A 17,037-nucleotide genomic window follows, 5' to 3' on the forward strand; every position below is an offset into this window, starting at 1 on the left:
TATTCTGACACATCTCATTCTCGTTTGTGATATTAATCATGAACTTGAATTAGTAGATTCTGACACATCTCAGTCTCGTTTGTGATATAATTCATGAACTTGAATTAGTAGATTCATAGATTCATTCTCGTTTGTGATATTAATCATGAATTTGAATTAGTAGATTCTGGCATATCTCATTCTCGTTTGTGATATAATTCATGAACTTGAATTAGTAGATTCTGACACATCTCATTCTCGTTTATGATATTAATCATGAACTTGAATTAGTAGATTCTGACGCTTAATACATCTCATTCTCGTTTGTGATATTAATCATAAACTTGAATTAGTAGATTCTGACGCTTAATATGTCTCATTCTCGTTTGTGATATTAATCATGAACTTGAATTAGTAGATTCATAGATTCATTCTCGTTTGTGATATTAATCATGAATTTGAATTAGTAGATTCTGGCATATCTCATTCTTGTTTGCGATATAATTCATGAACTTGAGTTAGTAGATTCTGACACATCTCATTCTCGTTTATGATATTAATCATGAACTTGAATTAGTAGATTCTGACGCTTAATACATCTCATTCTCATTTGTGATATTAATCATAAACTTGAATTAGTAGATTCTGACGCTTAATATGTCTCATTCTCGTTTGTGATATTAATCATGAACTTGAATCAATAGATTTTGACGCTTAATACATCTCATCATGTTTATGATCGAATGATATGCATAATCATTTCTTACGCTTAATATATTTCAGCATGTCATTAAGGAGACATACGATCTTTAAGGAGACGTGCCCGATTGTTAAGATGTTGTGTACGATATAAAGGTCAATGGCTAATCCAATTGTTAACTATCATCATGCATGGCCTCAATTCTTAAATTAATATTTCTTTGACTAGAGATAATCCAAAAGTATCATATGATAAATCTTCCTAAAAACAAAAAAAGTCTCGCATTGTGCTCGAATGGTTGAAAGGATAGATAGATAGATAGATAGATAGATAGATAATCTTCCTTCTCATCTTAGGATTAATGTAGAAAAATCTCATGAACTTAAACCATAATTATAAAGCTATGAAGATTATAGCAAATGTGGAGCATCTGATATTTCAACTTCCTCCACTGTATGCTGAATCATTATATTGTTGGATAGATTGGTGAATGTGAAAATATAGTTTCCTTTGGAGAACAAAGAAACTTGCATATTAAGTTAAAGAACAAATCCATTTAGAAGGCAATGAGATAAGTAATAGTATAACACTGATAATAGACATATTTTTTCTTTTTAAAGCATTATTCTCCTACTTCCATAACTTGCTATTTCTTTATCTAGTTTCGACGTCGTCGGTAAATTCCCTGCAAATTATTTTTTGTTCCTGAGAAGAATATTATTTGATTTTGAAGTATATATATATATATATATATATATATATATATATATATATATATATATATATATATATATATGTATATATAAAACACAAGTATGGTCATGGATTGTTGCAAAAGAGAAATCATAAAAATAAAAGAAAAATCAACATTCTATTCTCATGTTCATGTGGAAAATTAATTATCATTTATCATATGAGACAAAGTTACAAGTGCTCTTGATACATCCTCTCACTTACATCTCAAAAGAATCACTGGAAAATTCCCAATTGCACTCGCAATATCCTTTCACATCCTCTTCCATGAATCTAAAGATAGATAGATTTGGCACTAATAGAATGATTCAACACTAGTATTCACTATTGCTGTATTTCACAGAAGAATTCTTTCCAGACTTGGATTTCTTCTCCTGCAAGAACACTGGAATCCAATATTAGTACATATCGAATGTGCAATTTCGATGAAACAAAGAGAATAGTTTTATTGCAGTCCGATCTGCTGCATCTTCATCTGCATCATCAGCATCATCCTCTTCATGGAGTCAATCCCAGAAGGGGGCAGCTATAAAATGAGCAGAGGTCACCGGGCAATTCAACCAAACCCAACACTCAATAATCTTCTTGCGCGAGAGATTCTTCCGTTACATGGCAGCGCTTACGTCAATCATCCGACGTACGGTCTCGGATGGTAACCTCGAGGCGGAGCTCGATCTCCTCGTCGAGGTTCGTCGATCTTTTCGCTACATCGCCATAGATACGGAGTTCACGGGCGTCGTCGATTCCGCTCCTCCCGATGCTTCCGGAGAAGCGCTATATCACGTCGTCAAACAAAACGTCGACAATGCGAAGCTGATACAACTCGGAATCACCTTGTTCGACTATCACCGCAGCACTGTGGGCTGGTGCTGGGAGTTCAACTTCTCCGATATCTTTCCAAGGCGGCCTCTTCTGTCGAATGACTCCATCTACTTGTTGCTCCGAAGCGGCCACAATTTCGAGAGAAACCTGCTAGAGGGGATCAGCGGCGAGATGTGCGGCAATCTTCTACGCCAAAATCTCTTCAACGGAGACAAGGAATCCGTTTACGTCACCTTCCATGGCCTGTACGATTTTGCCTACGTGATCAAGCTGATCACCGGAGGAGCGCCGTTGCCTGATAACTTGGGACAGTTTATAGCTTCGGTGAGGAGAACGTTTGGCCATTTCTACGATCTCAAGTACATAGGAGAGCAATTAAGCAGAAGAACTTTTGGTTTAATGAGCCTTGCAAGAGAACTAGGAGTAGAAGCATATGGGATCCATCATCAAGCAGCACACGATAGTGTAACGATTGGCAGAGCGTTCATCGAGATGGAGCGGATGTGTCACGTCGAAGGGGACGAAAGGTTCGTCTCCGTCCTCTATGGCTTCAGTAACAGCATGGTCCGCGACAGGGAGAATGCGAATGCTTACTATGGTCACCACCGGTTTCAAGCTCCTCGCGCTTACTATGGTCACCACGGGTACCAAGCGCCTCACGCATACTATGGTCACTACCGGTACCAAGCTCCTCGCGCTATTCCTCCAACGATGCTTGCATTGCAACCTCATGCCGGCCTCCCGTTTCGAGTTCATGATGGTGGTTTCCCGGTGCTGCCATTTCAAGCTTATGGGGTGCCCAACTTATTGCCGTTGCATCAAGCTCATGGGGTTCCGAGTTCATCGGAGTCCCAACATGAGCAAAGCACCCTTTCATGCCACATCAATGGATTACGTTTCCGGGATCGGGTACGTGAAAGTTAGGGGTTATAGTTTTAATAGGTATAGGGATGACTTCTTTTAGTGTCCCCAGTGAGTCGTCGTCCTCGTATTCACAAGTCTTACTTCCTTGCAGTGCGAGTCGATGACCTCACTTGTTGTGTGCAACTTTGATCGGATGATACAGAAAATCCTGTTTCTCTCTTTCTTGCATTGTGTCGTTGTCCTCACTAATATGAAATGAACACCAATGTTTCTCTTATCATAAGAACTGAGAACAATATTATGCATGGATTTACCAAGGCTGTCATTTTTCTTCCATGGCAGCCTGCGAACCCTCCAGAGAAACCGAGCCTTTCAATCTCAATATATCATGTTGCATGATACACAGAACAAGCAAAATGCCTCGATGAATGCTACAAACAATTACTGATGAATGCTGCTGCTCTCTCTCTCTCACTTTTTGGATGTTGACATGTGCGTGATAACTCGTCGATGTAAAAAGTTACAGGAAGGAGGGTTGATTACTCGTCGATGTAAAGAGCTCCCAGCCAATGCTCTTTGTTGCTTGCATCCCCTGTATCCAGAGTACCTTCAGCGAAGGCAGCTGAGCGAGAGGGGGGAGGGATTCCCAGCGCCAGCAACCACTTAGATAGATGATGTTGAGATCGGTGAGCCATTCGGTCTTTAACCAGCTGGGATATGTGGCACCTTTATAGCCCATGATCTCTAGCCTCTTGAGATTTGGATGTGGCCGAAGGACTTCAAGAACTTCATCATCGTCATCATCCACCACCTGATTCCTTTCACCAGATTGCCATTGTAACCGCAGAACACTAAGATGCTCTTTGCCGTTTAACATGGCCTCACCTGCCTTGTTCTTACTCTCCACATTCTCTAGATTCCACACGTAAAGGGATCCTCGAAGCTCGTTCAGGTCCCTCAACTCTCTTATCGGATACCCAGCTTCGGTTCTAACTTTGAAAACATGTAATCTCTCAAGGCAGGTCAGTCTCCCGATCTCTGCTATGTCGGAAATTAATTGATCAGATGCCGCAAACTTACCAGGTTCCTCATGCCCCAAGGTAAACTACGAAGCCTGCACCCATTCAGGTTCTTCGACTCTGATGCATTCATCTCCGGAAACAGACTGTGCCATATCGTGCAGTGGGTCATGTATGCCATAGTGTGTGACGAATTCCTTGTGCTGCACTTCCACGTTACCTGCTATTTGATCGCTGTTTGAAGCCGATTAAAGTTGGTGACACTTGGGTGCTGAAGATTATCACCGGATGATGCACATTCTAGGATCTCTCTCGTGAGCTCGGTATCGTCGAAGCTATCAGAGACGCAGACCCACATCCTCAGCTCAAAATGTTGTACGATTTTAGGATCATTATAGACAAGTTGTGCGAGAGTAGTTTTTCCAACCCCTCCAATGCCGACTACAGGGAGAACCGAGACTGGTTCATCGTTGGATCTCAGCAGCAGCAGCAGCAGGTCAATTAGATTTCTGACATCGTCCTCTCGTCCGAACACCTTGGTACTGATCCGATGAGGGTAATAATTGCGATAAGACTCACGTGACGTCAGCTACATCAGGGTGACACATCACGCCTCTGTCAACTTGATGAAGCACCCGGTCAACACGGATTAGAATGCCTGCTGAAGTACATTAACACCCTGCTTAGGCTCGATCTCCCACTTCAACGGTAATATCAGACGCTATCAGAAGTACGATCTCGCTCCCTGCAGGCAGGCACATCATACAACGGTAATTCTCACTATAAAAATCCTCGCTCATGAGAGGGAGAGAAAAGAGAGGAACTTAGCTAAAGAAACTCCTTCTAACGATCCACTAACTTGATTGTTGGAGGGGTCGGGTCGAGCTCCCCGACCCGACCTTTGTGCAGGTGATCGTCGGAAGTCGTCCACTAAACGCCCAAGCGAGGATTCCTCCCCCGATGGAAACGGCTACCCTGTCCCGATCGGACCAGAGTGATCCCCTATTATCCGGACCCGAACTAAACCGCGACGGCGCCGAGGTCACGGCTCAAAGTTGTTCACGCTAACATGATCAGTGAGCTGGTTGCGCCTTTTTTGGTGCTTTGCTTCGGGCCAGTACTGCAGCGATCCAATTTAAAGAGTGTGATGGTCTCGCTCACACAACAACTCACGTGATCCAACCTTTCGATTACGCTTCTTATTCTACCTTTAGTGATCCTATCCCATGCCAGTTCAGGAGTGCCCGGGGGCCTCGAATTGCTACATGGTCTGGGAGCCGAGGAAGCAGCAGCTGCCTCCTGGTCGGAGGCGCTGCCGCCGCCTTTGAAGCTAAAGAAACTTGAAGAAAGGAGGCCACCGGCTCGGGTGGCCACATCCCTAGCAGCCTCCAAGTTGGAGACGAGGAAAGCACTCAACGGACTGCTGCTTTCACCGTCCAGTTGCTGTTGAAGGCGGCGATATTCTAACTCGTCGAGAAGGTCTTCGGCATCATAAGCGACGTCTCTGAGCTCCTTCATCCACCATACCAAGCCGTCGGATTGGGTTTTCTCTGCGCTGCTGAGTACCGATCAAATCCTGAGCATCGCAACTTGCAGCTTGTCGAGGTTGTTGCCTATGCCTCGGAGTCCGAGTCGGAGTCGCAACGTACCGATCTTCCTCCGAGTCGGAGTCGGATGATCCGATTCTGAGTAGGGAGTCGGATAATCCGATTCTGAGTCGGAGTCGGATGATTCGCTGCTTCTTACCCTTATATATATATGTATAATGAGGATGAGGACGACTCACCACCCATCCAATAGATCAAGATTTCTCATGGCAGTGACGGTCGTCACCGAAAACATCGCCGCCCAGCTCGATCTTCTAGTCGATCTCCGTCGATCTTTTCGTTATGCTGCCATAGATACAGAATTCCCTGGATTCATCCGGCTTACGCCTCCCAATGCTTCCGAGGAAGATCGGTATGCCGACGTCAAATACAACGTCGACAACATGAAGCTGATACAGCTCGGAATCACGTTATTCGATGAGAACGGCAGCACTCCATGGCAGGGCTGCTGCTGGCAGTTCAACTTCTCTGATTTCGATCCCTTGGTGCATCCTTCGTCGCCTAAGTCGCTCGAGCTGTTGCGCCGGAGCGGCCACGACCTCGAGGGAAACCGGCGAAACGGGATCAATGGCGACAAGTGGAGCAATGTTTTGCGCAACAAGCTCTTTGATAGACGCTACGGCTCCGTTTATGTCACCTTCCATGGCCTCTACGATGTGGCCTACGTGATCAAGCTGATCACCGGAGGAGCGCCGCTGCCTCCTACGTTGAGGGAGTTTATAACTGCAGCGAGGCGAGTTTTCGGTGCATTATACGACATCAAGTATATAGCAAAGAATTGCGATGGATTAAGCGGAAGAGAATTTGGCCTGACGAGGCTTGCACAAGAACTGGTAGTGGAACAAGATGGGAACCCTCATCAAGCGGCATACGACAGTCTATCAATTAGCAGAGTGTTCAACGAGATGAATCGGAGGTATAACATCGGAGGGAACGAGAGGTTCGACTCTGTTCTTTATGGCTTAGAGAACAGTTGCACGGAGAGCAAGAAGAGGTATCAAAGAGGTGCCATGGCCTATCATCCAAACTACGTTGGGCAGTACGGGTTCCAAGCTCACAGTGGAATCCCTCCCCTCCCCCCCCCCCCGATGTTTGTGTTCCTACCTCAAGTCGGCCCGCCGTTGCATCAAGCTCATGGGGTTCCGAGTTCACCGGAGTCCCGACAACAGCAAAACACCCTTTCATGCCACGGATACGTTTCCGGGATGGGGAACGTGAAAGTTAGGCGTTAAGCTTTGAGTATTAATAGGTATAGGGATGACTTCTTTTAGTGTCCCAGTGAGTCGTCGTCCTCGTATTCACAAGTCTTATTACTTCCTTGCAGTGCGTCTTGGAGTCGATGGCCTCACTTGTGTGCAACTTAGATCAGATGTTTTGTCCTGTTTATATCTCTTTATTGCATTGTTTATATCTCTTTATATACAGAAAATCCTGTTTTGTAGCTCTTTAATGCATTGTGTCGTTTTGTCCTCACTGATATGAAATGAACACCAATGTTTTTCTCATCATAAGAACTGAGAACAAAAATATGCATGGATTTACCAAGGCTGTCATTTTGCTTCCATGGCAGCATGCGAACCCTCCAGAGAAACCGAGCCTTTCAATCTCCATATATCATGTAGCATGATACACAGAACAAGCAAAATGCCTCGATAATGATGAACCTTCCTCGGCAGAAACTCTTTATTATAATATTAATTTTTCTCTGCAGAAACCTTCACTATGCTCTTTTTTATTCTCGATTCGTTGACCATGAATAAGACTGCTATAAACACGAAAATAGATTTTCAAATAATTTGACTTAGATTGTGTTTAGGACATTTTAAAAAATACTATAAGGTCTATAAGGGAAATGGATTAAAAAAAAGTTAGAAAAATACTTATCAAACTTGCTCATGTATACCGATGAAAAAATATTTGCAAAATATTTATGAATCCTATACCAAGTATAGGACTTATCCTGAAAAAAACTCATAATATTTTTGTACTTAGTTATAGTGTTTTTAGCAATACCTATATATATATATATATATATATATATATATATATATATATATATATATATATATATATATATATATATATATATATATATATATATATATTGTAACTAGGGCTAGAAAATTGGGAAGGAAAGGGAGGGGGAACAATGTATAAATGATTGGCTAACAAATCTTAGGTATATTGGGAATTAGGCAAAGAAGTAGGTACTGTGAGGAAAATTTGATAAAGAGGCTCGCATATAGTGGCTCGAATTCCCCAAACTGCTGTCTTCCGGTTATCTGTCCGAAGTCAGCAGTTATTATCTGTCCGAAGTCAGCAGTTAAGCTTCGTATCAAGCAATCCGATAGTCCATATGATACTGACATGACGGGCATACTTGCGGTGATAAGCCTGCATAAGTCAACTACTTCGGTGTTAAGCCTTCGTCCATGTGTCCAAAAAAATCTGCAGGTGTATCTATCAGCCTATTTTGTGCAGTTTATTCTTCTTCTTCTTCGTCCATCCGAGGCTGAGATTTGAGCTTCTTGTCAAGAAAAATTCAATCTTCCAGATGATACTGAATTGTATGGTGACTTCTGTCTCACGCCATAAACTTCAATGTCAAGTATTTATGTTCTTCCAAGCTTGCACTTGCGAGGAAGCTGCAGAAAAAATAGAAACTTGCAATTATATGATCGACCATATAACTTGTGTATGTAATTTACTGGTTGATGTTTTCTATCATGTAAATACTTGATATCCTGTCTCTTTCTCACATACTACTTTCCTAGATCCTTCCTCCGTCATTCCATGATATATTCCTCAGAGTTCATTGTCTTTTTTTTTCTATGATCATCACCATTGCCAAAATGTTTGGAAGCCAGAAATTGTTTTTCTCGATCCTCTTCCTCTCAACAGCTCTCTTTCTAACCGGAGCAGCTAATATTAATATTGGTGCGATAGTCAACACCACTTTACGCATCGGAAGGGAACAGAAGGTAGCGATGGAGATCGCAGCCCAACATTTCAACTCCTCTTCATCGCCAATTTTTCTGGGTGTCAGCGAATTAAACAGCAGCGATCCCTTCGAAGTGATCACAAGAGGTAGTACGTTGATTCCGCTTGTGTCATGGATTAGCTGCTTCTTTGTTGCTAATGGCATGCATGCGTGCGTTTGTGGGTTTGCAGCTAAAGATCTCATTAGCTGGGGAGCGGATGCAATCATCGGCATTGGAACATGGCCCGAGGTCGCAACGGTACTATCTCTTTCCGCAACACCAACCTGGTCATCGACCATGCCGTTCGTGGTTCAGATGTCGTATCCAGCCACTGGCGAGGTGCGCTGTCTTGCTGCCATCATAAGATCGTTTAACTGGAGGCGAGTCATCGTCATCTACGAAAAAGATATATATGGCAGTTCCTCCGGAGTCCTCGCTCTCTTTTCCGATGCTCTTCGAGACAGTGGTTCACAGATCGACTACCATATAGCCTTCCCACCATTGCGCACAGTCTCTAACGCAACCGATATGATCCGCCGAACGTTGACGGGCATTCCGCGACACCTATCGAAGGTGTTCGTCCTCATCCGATCCTCACTAGAGCTGACCGTGGAATTGTTCCAGCAGGCAAACGATATGGGAATGATGGCCAAGGATCATGTATGGATCGTGAATGACGACGTCACCGCCCTCCTCGACTCCACTCTCACCCCTTCCTTCATCTCTTCCTACATGCAAGGCGTGATCGGAATCAGCACCTACTTCAACACCACCACCAGCTCCTACCACGCCTTCTCTTCTGATTTCCGGCATCGATTCAAGCAAGAGTACAAGCTCAAAGGGGAGCATCTTTTCGAACCAGGGAGGCATGCAGTCGGAGCTTATGATGCAGTGCACGCTATCGCCAACGCAGCAGCAGCAATAGCAACTAAGGCTGAGACCGGAAGTGTCACAACGTTACAAGGTATCCTCTCGACCAACTTTCCTGGTTTGAGCGGCTTTATAGAATTCACAAGAGATGGGCTTTTACCTGAGTGGAGAGGCCACTCGACCTTTCGTGTGCTAAACGTAGTAGGGAAGAGTTACAAGGACCTAGGGTTTTGGTCAGAAGGACATGGTTTCTTTGAGAACGAAGCAGACATAAGCCGCCCTGGGGGAGTAGTAGATGTCTTGCGTCCAGTTTTCTGGCCGGGAGGCACAGACAAGATCCCAGGAGGATGGGGAACGTTGAAGATTGGAATACCTAATGCCACATCCTTCGATCAATTCGTTAAGGTGGAGTATGACAAAGATGGGAAGCTGCAGCCTACTGGATTCTGCATGGATGTCTTCCGGGAGATTCTGAAACACCTCAACTATGATCTAATTTATGAGTTCGAAGCTTTCAATGGCTCCTATGATGATCTCGTTAATAAGGTCCCTTCCCAGGTACCAGACACATCTCTGTTGACTTTGACTCTTTCTTCGTAGACTTTCTTATATAGATCATTAAAAATGAGAAGGTCGACCGAGACGACTTCGTAAGACTTTCTTATATAAAAGGAAACTACGTGGAAGCAGACGAAAGAGAGCAGTTCTCATGATATCAATTCTGATGCGAGAAAGGTATTCTTGCAGGAAGTGGATGCTGTGGTGGGGGACATCACAATCCTAGCAAAGCGGGCAGTGAATGCTACGTTTACTGAGCCCTTCCTCTCATCCGGCCTTTCCATGTTGGTCCCTGTGAAGCCTAACCACACGCCATGGATGCTCACGAAGCCATTCACCAAGGAGGTGTGGTTTCTGATCCTTGCCACCCTCGTCTACACCGCGGGCGTCGTCTGGTACCTGGAGCGCGAGAGCAACCCCGAGTTCCACGGCACTCCGTGGGTGCAGCTCGGAGCTACGCTTTGGCTAATCCTCTCCAGCATCTTCTTCGCCCACGGTGAGCAAAACCGGAGCCGCCTGCCGTCGCATAGCATCTTCGTCTGTTTAACTTGTAACTCGATTTATTTTCACCGTGCAGATAGGGTTTATAGCTATTACACGAAAACAGTGGTTATAGTTTGGCTTGTCGTGGTGTTGATCTTGACGACCAGCTTCACGGCCAACCTCAGCTCCATTTTAATCATTGAGAAGCTGGAACCGGTGCCACCAGGCAGTAGGGTTGGCTGTGATGGAGACTCGTTCGTTCTCAAGTACCTTCAGCAAGTGTTGCTCTATAACAAGAGCAGAATTGAGACGATTGGCCAACCAGAAGAATACGTCAAAGCCTTCAAGAGTGGGAACATCACGGCGGCCTACCTCGAGACGCCGTATCTCAGGGTCTTCCTCTCCCAGCATCAAGATTTCAGTGTCATTGGGGAGACACACAGGCTCGGAGGCTTCGGCTTTGTGAGTATTACTACTTTGCTCTGCTGATCCAATTATGCTACATGGTTGAGATGGCATCCTAGCAATCATGCATTTCGTCGACAGATAGAGATGCTTTCTTATTTTTCTTAACCAAGCATTTTAACAGATACTTTAGGAATATGCATTCCCCAACCGAGCACTTCTGTTCATATCAATCTTCTTCTCCGACACAGGTGTTCCCTATACATTCTCTTCTGGCGGACGACTTCTCCGAAGTCATACTACAACTAGAAGAGAACGGGACACTGAAAGAGCTGGAAAACAAATGGTTCACCATTACCTTGTCCAACTCCTCCCCACTGGACGACAAGAGGGAGAGTGACAGCCTCAGCCTGGACTGCTTCTGGGCACTTTTCCTCTGCACGGGCTGCACCTCCACCATCGTCTTGCTTCTGAACGGGACCGGCACATCGGTAGCAGTCCTGCGCCGAAGCTTTATGGTGCTTTGGCGTTCCACCAGAAATCTCAGTCCAAGAGAAGGTTTAGAGCTTCCCATGGTGGTGCAGATATCTTCACACCAAGAAGATAATCATCATGCAAACACCATTGATATCGTTTAAGACAAATATATATGAAATGTATATACTTGTACTCACATGCTTGTGTCAACAATAAATAGACAACCTTAGATTGATTCATGGATATGTAGTAGTGCTCTACACGATAAGCATTGTGATACATTGGTCTCTGTTATTAGTCGAAGCAATATGTTTACCTAATCATAGTAAGAATGGGAGTCGAGCTCGATATGAAATATGTATTTCTAATCCTACTATGGCTCAGAAACCCTCAGCCGCCGTATATGTTGACGACGAGAGCTCACCCAGCCATTCACCCCATCACCACCCATGATCTTTTGATCGAGCTTGAGTTCACGACAAGAGAGTACTCTTCCACTAGATGTAGCTCGACGCAGTCACAGTCGTGAACGATAACATCGCCGCCCAGCTCCAGATTATTCTCGTCGAACTTTTTCCCACGTCGCCATATCCATAGACACAGATTCTGCATTCGTCCGGTCCACGCCTCGCGACCCTTCCGAGGAAGACCGGTACGGCGACGTCAAATTCAACGTCGACAACATGAAGCCGATACACGTACCATGAATCTCAAGTATGAAAGAAAAGAGATCAGAATGAATTCTCACAAAAAGACACAGATCTGAGCCATCAAACGAGCACGGAGGAAACATGAGACCGAAGAGGGCCGGAGTTCTTGGTTTCAGCATTCCTCTCGGTCCTTTTGCTGCTCTGCTGTTATGGTCGAACGCACAGACAAAATGAATTGATCGAGTATTGATTGGTCGCATTAAATCGACATTGTTGTTGACCACACCGGGATCTTGTGGATGGGATAGAATGCTTGATTGATGGGGTCCGAACCGTCCGATTGGCGGTCAAGCGAGGTTTGACCAGGCTCACGTGTACAAATTTTAAAATAATTTATTAATTATATTTAAACCGAGTTGTGAGAAGATGACGTGGCAGTCATAAAATTTATACCAAAATCACATCGAAAATTAAACTTCTTAGATTAATCATTTGTATGACACTTTCAATCATAATCATTACCATCGAAATCTTTTGATGTCTCTCTTCAATTTAGTCGGAATTTTAAATCATCTAAGTGTGAGCAATAAATGACAATTGATATCAGGATCTGAAGTTGTCTTCCTTTCGATACAATAGCTTACTGACAAGCAATCACTGCTCATCTCTAACACTGCTCGGATAAGTTTCATTGCATCAACCTAAACACAAGAATAAAGCATAACATATTGTATATATCTACATAATTATTTCAGATATTCTAGTTGTGCTGGTAAATGGTTTTATAACGTCTGAATAGTATAATACAAATGGTAGATGGTGCAGCTGAAGACTGCTTGGATTCTGACATATTATATATATATGTGTGTCATAATAAGATTATTTTATTTAGGGTTCCATCAAGTGTCCTGCTGCTCATTTTGCCTTGGGCATGAAGCAACCTATAGATTCATCTCATCAACACTCTTCTCTGCAAGGTGCAGACTTCCTTGCTTTGATGTCCACCAAAAGGATCATCATATCTGCGCATCCCAAGACCCATGTGAGCTATCTTCCCTCAATCTCCACCTTTTTGTAGGATTCCATTATTAGGGGAAGGAAACTATTCTATTTCCATCATTTCATGCGACAAAAAGATCAATGATCCAAACCCCCCTACCGTCTATATATTCATTCAGCAACATAATTCTATTTTGTTGGTGCATATTCCGCCATTAGTTCTTGACGAACTGGGAGGTGTCCGGTTTGCCTTTAACTTTTTCATGTCTAAGTTCTGTTCACCATGTTTCTTTCATGTTTAGTTAGCTTGGGTTGCTCGGAATGTGCAGAAACAGCTGTGGGACGCCGTTCCCTGCTTTTGCTTTAGTAGCTGAACCACTGTAATCCAAAGGTGTGTGGAGCTCTCTCTTTCTCTCTCTCTCTCTGTTAGTGCGCGTGTGTGTGTGTGTGTGTGTGGAAGAGGTAGCTTGATGTAGCATATAGGTCTAAAGCTGTTCTTGAGAGTGGGTGTGGGTTTGCTTTGAGAACCTTCTTGATTTCCTCACAGGCTTCAGTCAAAGCAGAAAAAAGGCATTCTAGGATGTTGATCTCTTGCGAAGATCTTCTATAGATCAAGAACACATACTGTTTCTTCCCTTTTTGAACTCTTCTTGTTTCCTAGTTAGCATCTCTCCTTCCTTTCTCTTTTTTCCTCCTCTTGAATTCAACTTTTAATTTATTCCTGAATTAAATCTCAGATTGGTTTTAATTGCTGTCACTTTTGTTCTACTCCCCCCATCAGTTCTCTTCTTCCTTTGGTGGGTTGTCTATTGCCTCCTCTATGCATGTCTTCCTTATGTTTCAGTTGCAGGAACATACCGATGGTGTGCTTCGACTCCAAATGACCATCTACAGTCGATTGAAACCCTACCAGCAATTCCAACATCAAGTAAGAAGGTATAGAATCTCGATGCTCATGAGGTAGCCATGAACTCGAGCTCTATAGGTTCAGTCAGCAGTTCCAGCCTCATCGACGCAAAGCTCCGAGAGCACCCGGTGTGTGGATCCATACGCTGTCCTAGCTGCGGCCACAAGCTTGATCGGAATCTGGTATGGAAATTACGATTTATCTGCATTTCCCTTAAGCTTTTCAACGTCAAGCAATGCCTGATGGATGAATCATCTCCTACAATTATGGTCGATGATGCAGGACTGGGTTGGGTTGCCTGCCGGAGTAAAGTTCGATCCGACAGATCAAGAGTTGATAGAGTACCTAGAAGCGAAGGTTAAAGAAGAAGGTTCAAGATCCCACCCCCTGATAGATGAGTTCATACCCACAATTGAAGGCGAAGATGGCATCTGCTACACCCACCCTGAGAAGCTCCCAGGTTAGATCAAGTATTACTTTACGTCTTTTACTCTCTCTCTCTCTCTCTCTCTCTCTCTCTCAGTGTGTTTGAATTCTCTGCCCTTCTCGGTCTCACCTCTCAATATAGTTGTATCTGACAAGAAAATTTGAGCTTCCTTCCTCCATGGGTCATACCTAACCTCACTGTCTTCTTGGCCTCGACTCCAGGGGTGACAAGGGATGGCCTGAGCAAGCACTTCTTCCACAGGCCATCCAAGGCCTACACCACAGGAACAAGGAAGAGAAGGAAAATCCAGTCAGAGAGTGACCTTCATAGGGGTGAGACCAGGTGGCACAAGACAGGGAAGACGAGGCCTGTCATGGTCAACGGGACGCAGAAGGGGTGCAAGAAGATACTGGTCCTGTACACCAACTTTGGGAAGCACAGGAAGCCTGTGAAGACCAACTGGGTCATGCACCAATACCACTTGGGGGAGTTAGAGGAGGAGAAGGATGGGGAGCTTGTGGTATCGAAGGTGTTTTACCAGATCCAGCCGAGGCAGTGGTCAGATAAGAGTGCAGCAGCCGTGGAAGGGATGAGCCAAAGAAGGGATAGTGAGGTTCTTAGCAAGAGAGACGAGTACCTGTACAGTTCCATGGGGAGGCACCAGCACGTGAAGCCTGATAACTTTAGCTTTGCTCCTTTCGCAGAAGGTTTTAATGAGGTAATCTCTCCACAAGCTTTTATTTGAATCGGTTCTTATGTTTCATTCTGTTCATCCATTTTCTTGAGTTTGAAATGCAATTTTAATCGACCAAACTTAAATGATCGATCGAGCAATAATCTGCAACACAACTTATATGCACGTATGCGCAACATTCATATAAGTGCACTGTTCCAACTATCTTCTTCCCACCTTCCCTACCAAAAACTACACAAGACAAACACACTAGTAGAGAGTTGGGAAAAGGGAAAAGGATTTGAGCTGCAACCGTTTGACGAGCGTGCATGCAACAGGTGGTCGTGGGAGAGGCGTCAGATGAGCACGCAGAGCACGAGGGCCATGTTAGACTACCACCACCACCACCGTATCATAATGTGGCCCGACAGCAGCAGCAGCAATGGCGGATGGCAACCGCTACTGCGGCTTTCCACAGCAGAAGGCCGCCTATGAATCCCATCTCCAAGTTTGTCCCGACTCCGCTGCAGCAAAAATCGATCGTTCTTGAAGACCCGTATCAAGTCCCGAGGATGCTTCTTCAACCCGATAAATATCTGGTATGGCAATCCAGTTTGGTAGATTTGATCTCTTCCAGCCTCCGATGCTTCGTTCTTTTGATTTCAGTAAATCTTTATATTAGAATCCAACGAGAGATAAAACTTATGAGTGGAATCTTAGTTGTCTTCTCTTTTGTGAATGTTGGGTGTGTCGGTCTTCCTCTAGATGATTACTTCTCGAGAAGAACTAACAGTTTACATTGTTGGGAAATTAATTGTGAACAGAAACAGAAGCAGGACCATCATAGATCTACATCTGGCCTGGAAGAACTGATTATGAGTTGCACCTCAGCTGGAATTAAAGGAGTAAGTATAAACATCAATCAAAATTACTTGCAGCTAAGACCAAAAACCAGTCGAAGATAAGATCTACTGCTCCAAGTAACAAATGTGAGACAAGGAAGCAGTTTGATTCATTTCTATCTTTTTACCTAAGCATGCAACTAAGATTGAATCAGGAACTTTTGTTGGTTGGCTCTGTATCCATCACACTAAACCCTCACAGTGTTGAAGAACATGTCAACACTCTTGTATATTTAACTTAGAAAGGAGAAAGGAAAAGGAAACAAAAGACACTTTCCTACTTTTCTTGTCCACAGATTTAATATCTATTGCCAAAGTCAAGTCAAAATTTTGTTCATCTTCTGATTACCTTTTGCCATCTACTATGTTAGTAGTACTGTAGCAATATCCTGAGTAAATTAGACAATAGGTTCAAGAATATATCTTCTCTTTTTATTTGGTCTAAAGAAGAAAAGAACATGGTGAAACTTCTATATGAATATGATAGTAATATAGCCAAATATATTCTACTTTTTTGACTTTGGAATACTCTCTCTTGCAGGAGACCTCAACTCCAATCTCTCAAGAGACAGCATGGCAGTACTCATACTGGTCTCCTGCCAACCCGGATCATCATGGGTGATGACCAAGAAGAGGATAAGCCAGGAAACCTAACAAAGCATCATCGCTACTCTCATCAGCGGCTAAGACTCTTCCGGTTACAGCATGAGGGAGTGAAAGAGAACATGTTGCAGATTTGGATAAGGAGCTGAAGCCTCAGGTCAGTAGAGGGAGAGCAGAAAACAAGGAGGAAAGCTGCTGTTGTTTGTTGCCAGAAGAAGGATACACACCTGGAATAATTCCCTGCATGCAAATCATCATCAACTAATGCTAGTGCTTGATTGTTTTAATTGTAACCATTACTAATATGTTGATTTTGTTTTTTGTTTTTGGCTTTGTTGTTCATGTGCAATTTTTTTCC

The 17,037-nt window shown here is 43.8% G+C and overlaps 4 protein-coding genes across 7 annotated transcripts; all 4 read left to right on the forward strand.

Moving 5' to 3' along the window:
* Nucleotides 1-2,041: 2,041 nt before the first annotated feature.
* LOC135672243 (probable CCR4-associated factor 1 homolog 9) lies at nucleotides 2,042-3,178 on the forward strand. Its single transcript, XM_065180701.1, has one exon. It carries the CDS (start codon nucleotides 2,042-2,044, stop codon nucleotides 3,176-3,178), a length of 1,137 nt encoding a protein of 378 aa, XP_065036773.1.
* A 2,772-nt stretch (nucleotides 3,179-5,950) lies between these two features.
* LOC135672244 (putative CCR4-associated factor 1 homolog 8) lies at nucleotides 5,951-6,976 on the forward strand. The gene has a single exon (XM_065180702.1). The coding sequence runs from the start codon at nucleotides 5,951-5,953 to the stop codon at nucleotides 6,974-6,976; it is 1,026 nt and encodes a 341-aa protein (XP_065036774.1).
* Nucleotides 6,977-8,581: 1,605 nt separating this feature from the next.
* On the forward strand, nucleotides 8,582-11,715 carry LOC135672673 (glutamate receptor 2.7-like). Of its 2 annotated transcripts, XM_065181175.1 has the most exons (5): nucleotides 8,582-8,831; nucleotides 8,916-10,153; nucleotides 10,343-10,649; nucleotides 10,731-11,098; nucleotides 11,293-11,715. In XM_065181175.1, the coding sequence occupies exons 1-5, from the start codon at nucleotides 8,597-8,599 to the stop codon at nucleotides 11,677-11,679; spliced, it is 2,535 nt and encodes an 844-aa protein (XP_065037247.1). In that variant the 5' UTR covers nucleotides 8,582-8,596; the 3' UTR covers nucleotides 11,680-11,715. The 2 variants fall into 2 exon arrangements, with proteins under 2 accessions (XP_065037247.1, XP_065037246.1); XM_065181174.1 differs by having other exon boundaries at nucleotides 10,343-11,098.
* Nucleotides 11,716-13,140: 1,425 nt separating this feature from the next.
* Nucleotides 13,141-17,006, forward strand: LOC135671841 (NAC domain-containing protein 75-like). 3 transcript variants are annotated; one of them, XM_065180120.1, is made up of 8 exons: nucleotides 13,141-13,210; nucleotides 13,497-13,558; nucleotides 14,018-14,256; nucleotides 14,357-14,534; nucleotides 14,723-15,219; nucleotides 15,513-15,773; nucleotides 15,999-16,079; nucleotides 16,618-17,006. In XM_065180120.1, exons 3-8 carry the CDS (start codon nucleotides 14,134-14,136, stop codon nucleotides 16,696-16,698), a joined length of 1,221 nt encoding a protein of 406 aa, XP_065036192.1. In that variant the 5' UTR covers nucleotides 13,141-13,210; nucleotides 13,497-13,558; nucleotides 14,018-14,133; the 3' UTR covers nucleotides 16,699-17,006. The 3 variants fall into 3 exon arrangements, with proteins under 3 accessions (XP_065036192.1, XP_065036193.1, XP_065036191.1); XM_065180121.1 differs by having other exon boundaries at nucleotides 13,153-13,210; nucleotides 14,012-14,256; XM_065180119.1 differs by lacking the exon at nucleotides 13,141-13,210 and having other exon boundaries at nucleotides 13,223-13,558.
* The last annotated feature ends 31 nt before the right edge of the window (nucleotides 17,007-17,037 follow it).

This window comes from Musa acuminata, chromosome BXJ1-4 (assembly GCF_036884655.1).
Source record: "Musa acuminata AAA Group cultivar baxijiao chromosome BXJ1-4, Cavendish_Baxijiao_AAA, whole genome shotgun sequence".
In the NCBI taxonomy this organism is placed as follows: Eukaryota; Viridiplantae; Streptophyta; class Magnoliopsida; order Zingiberales; family Musaceae; genus Musa; species Musa acuminata.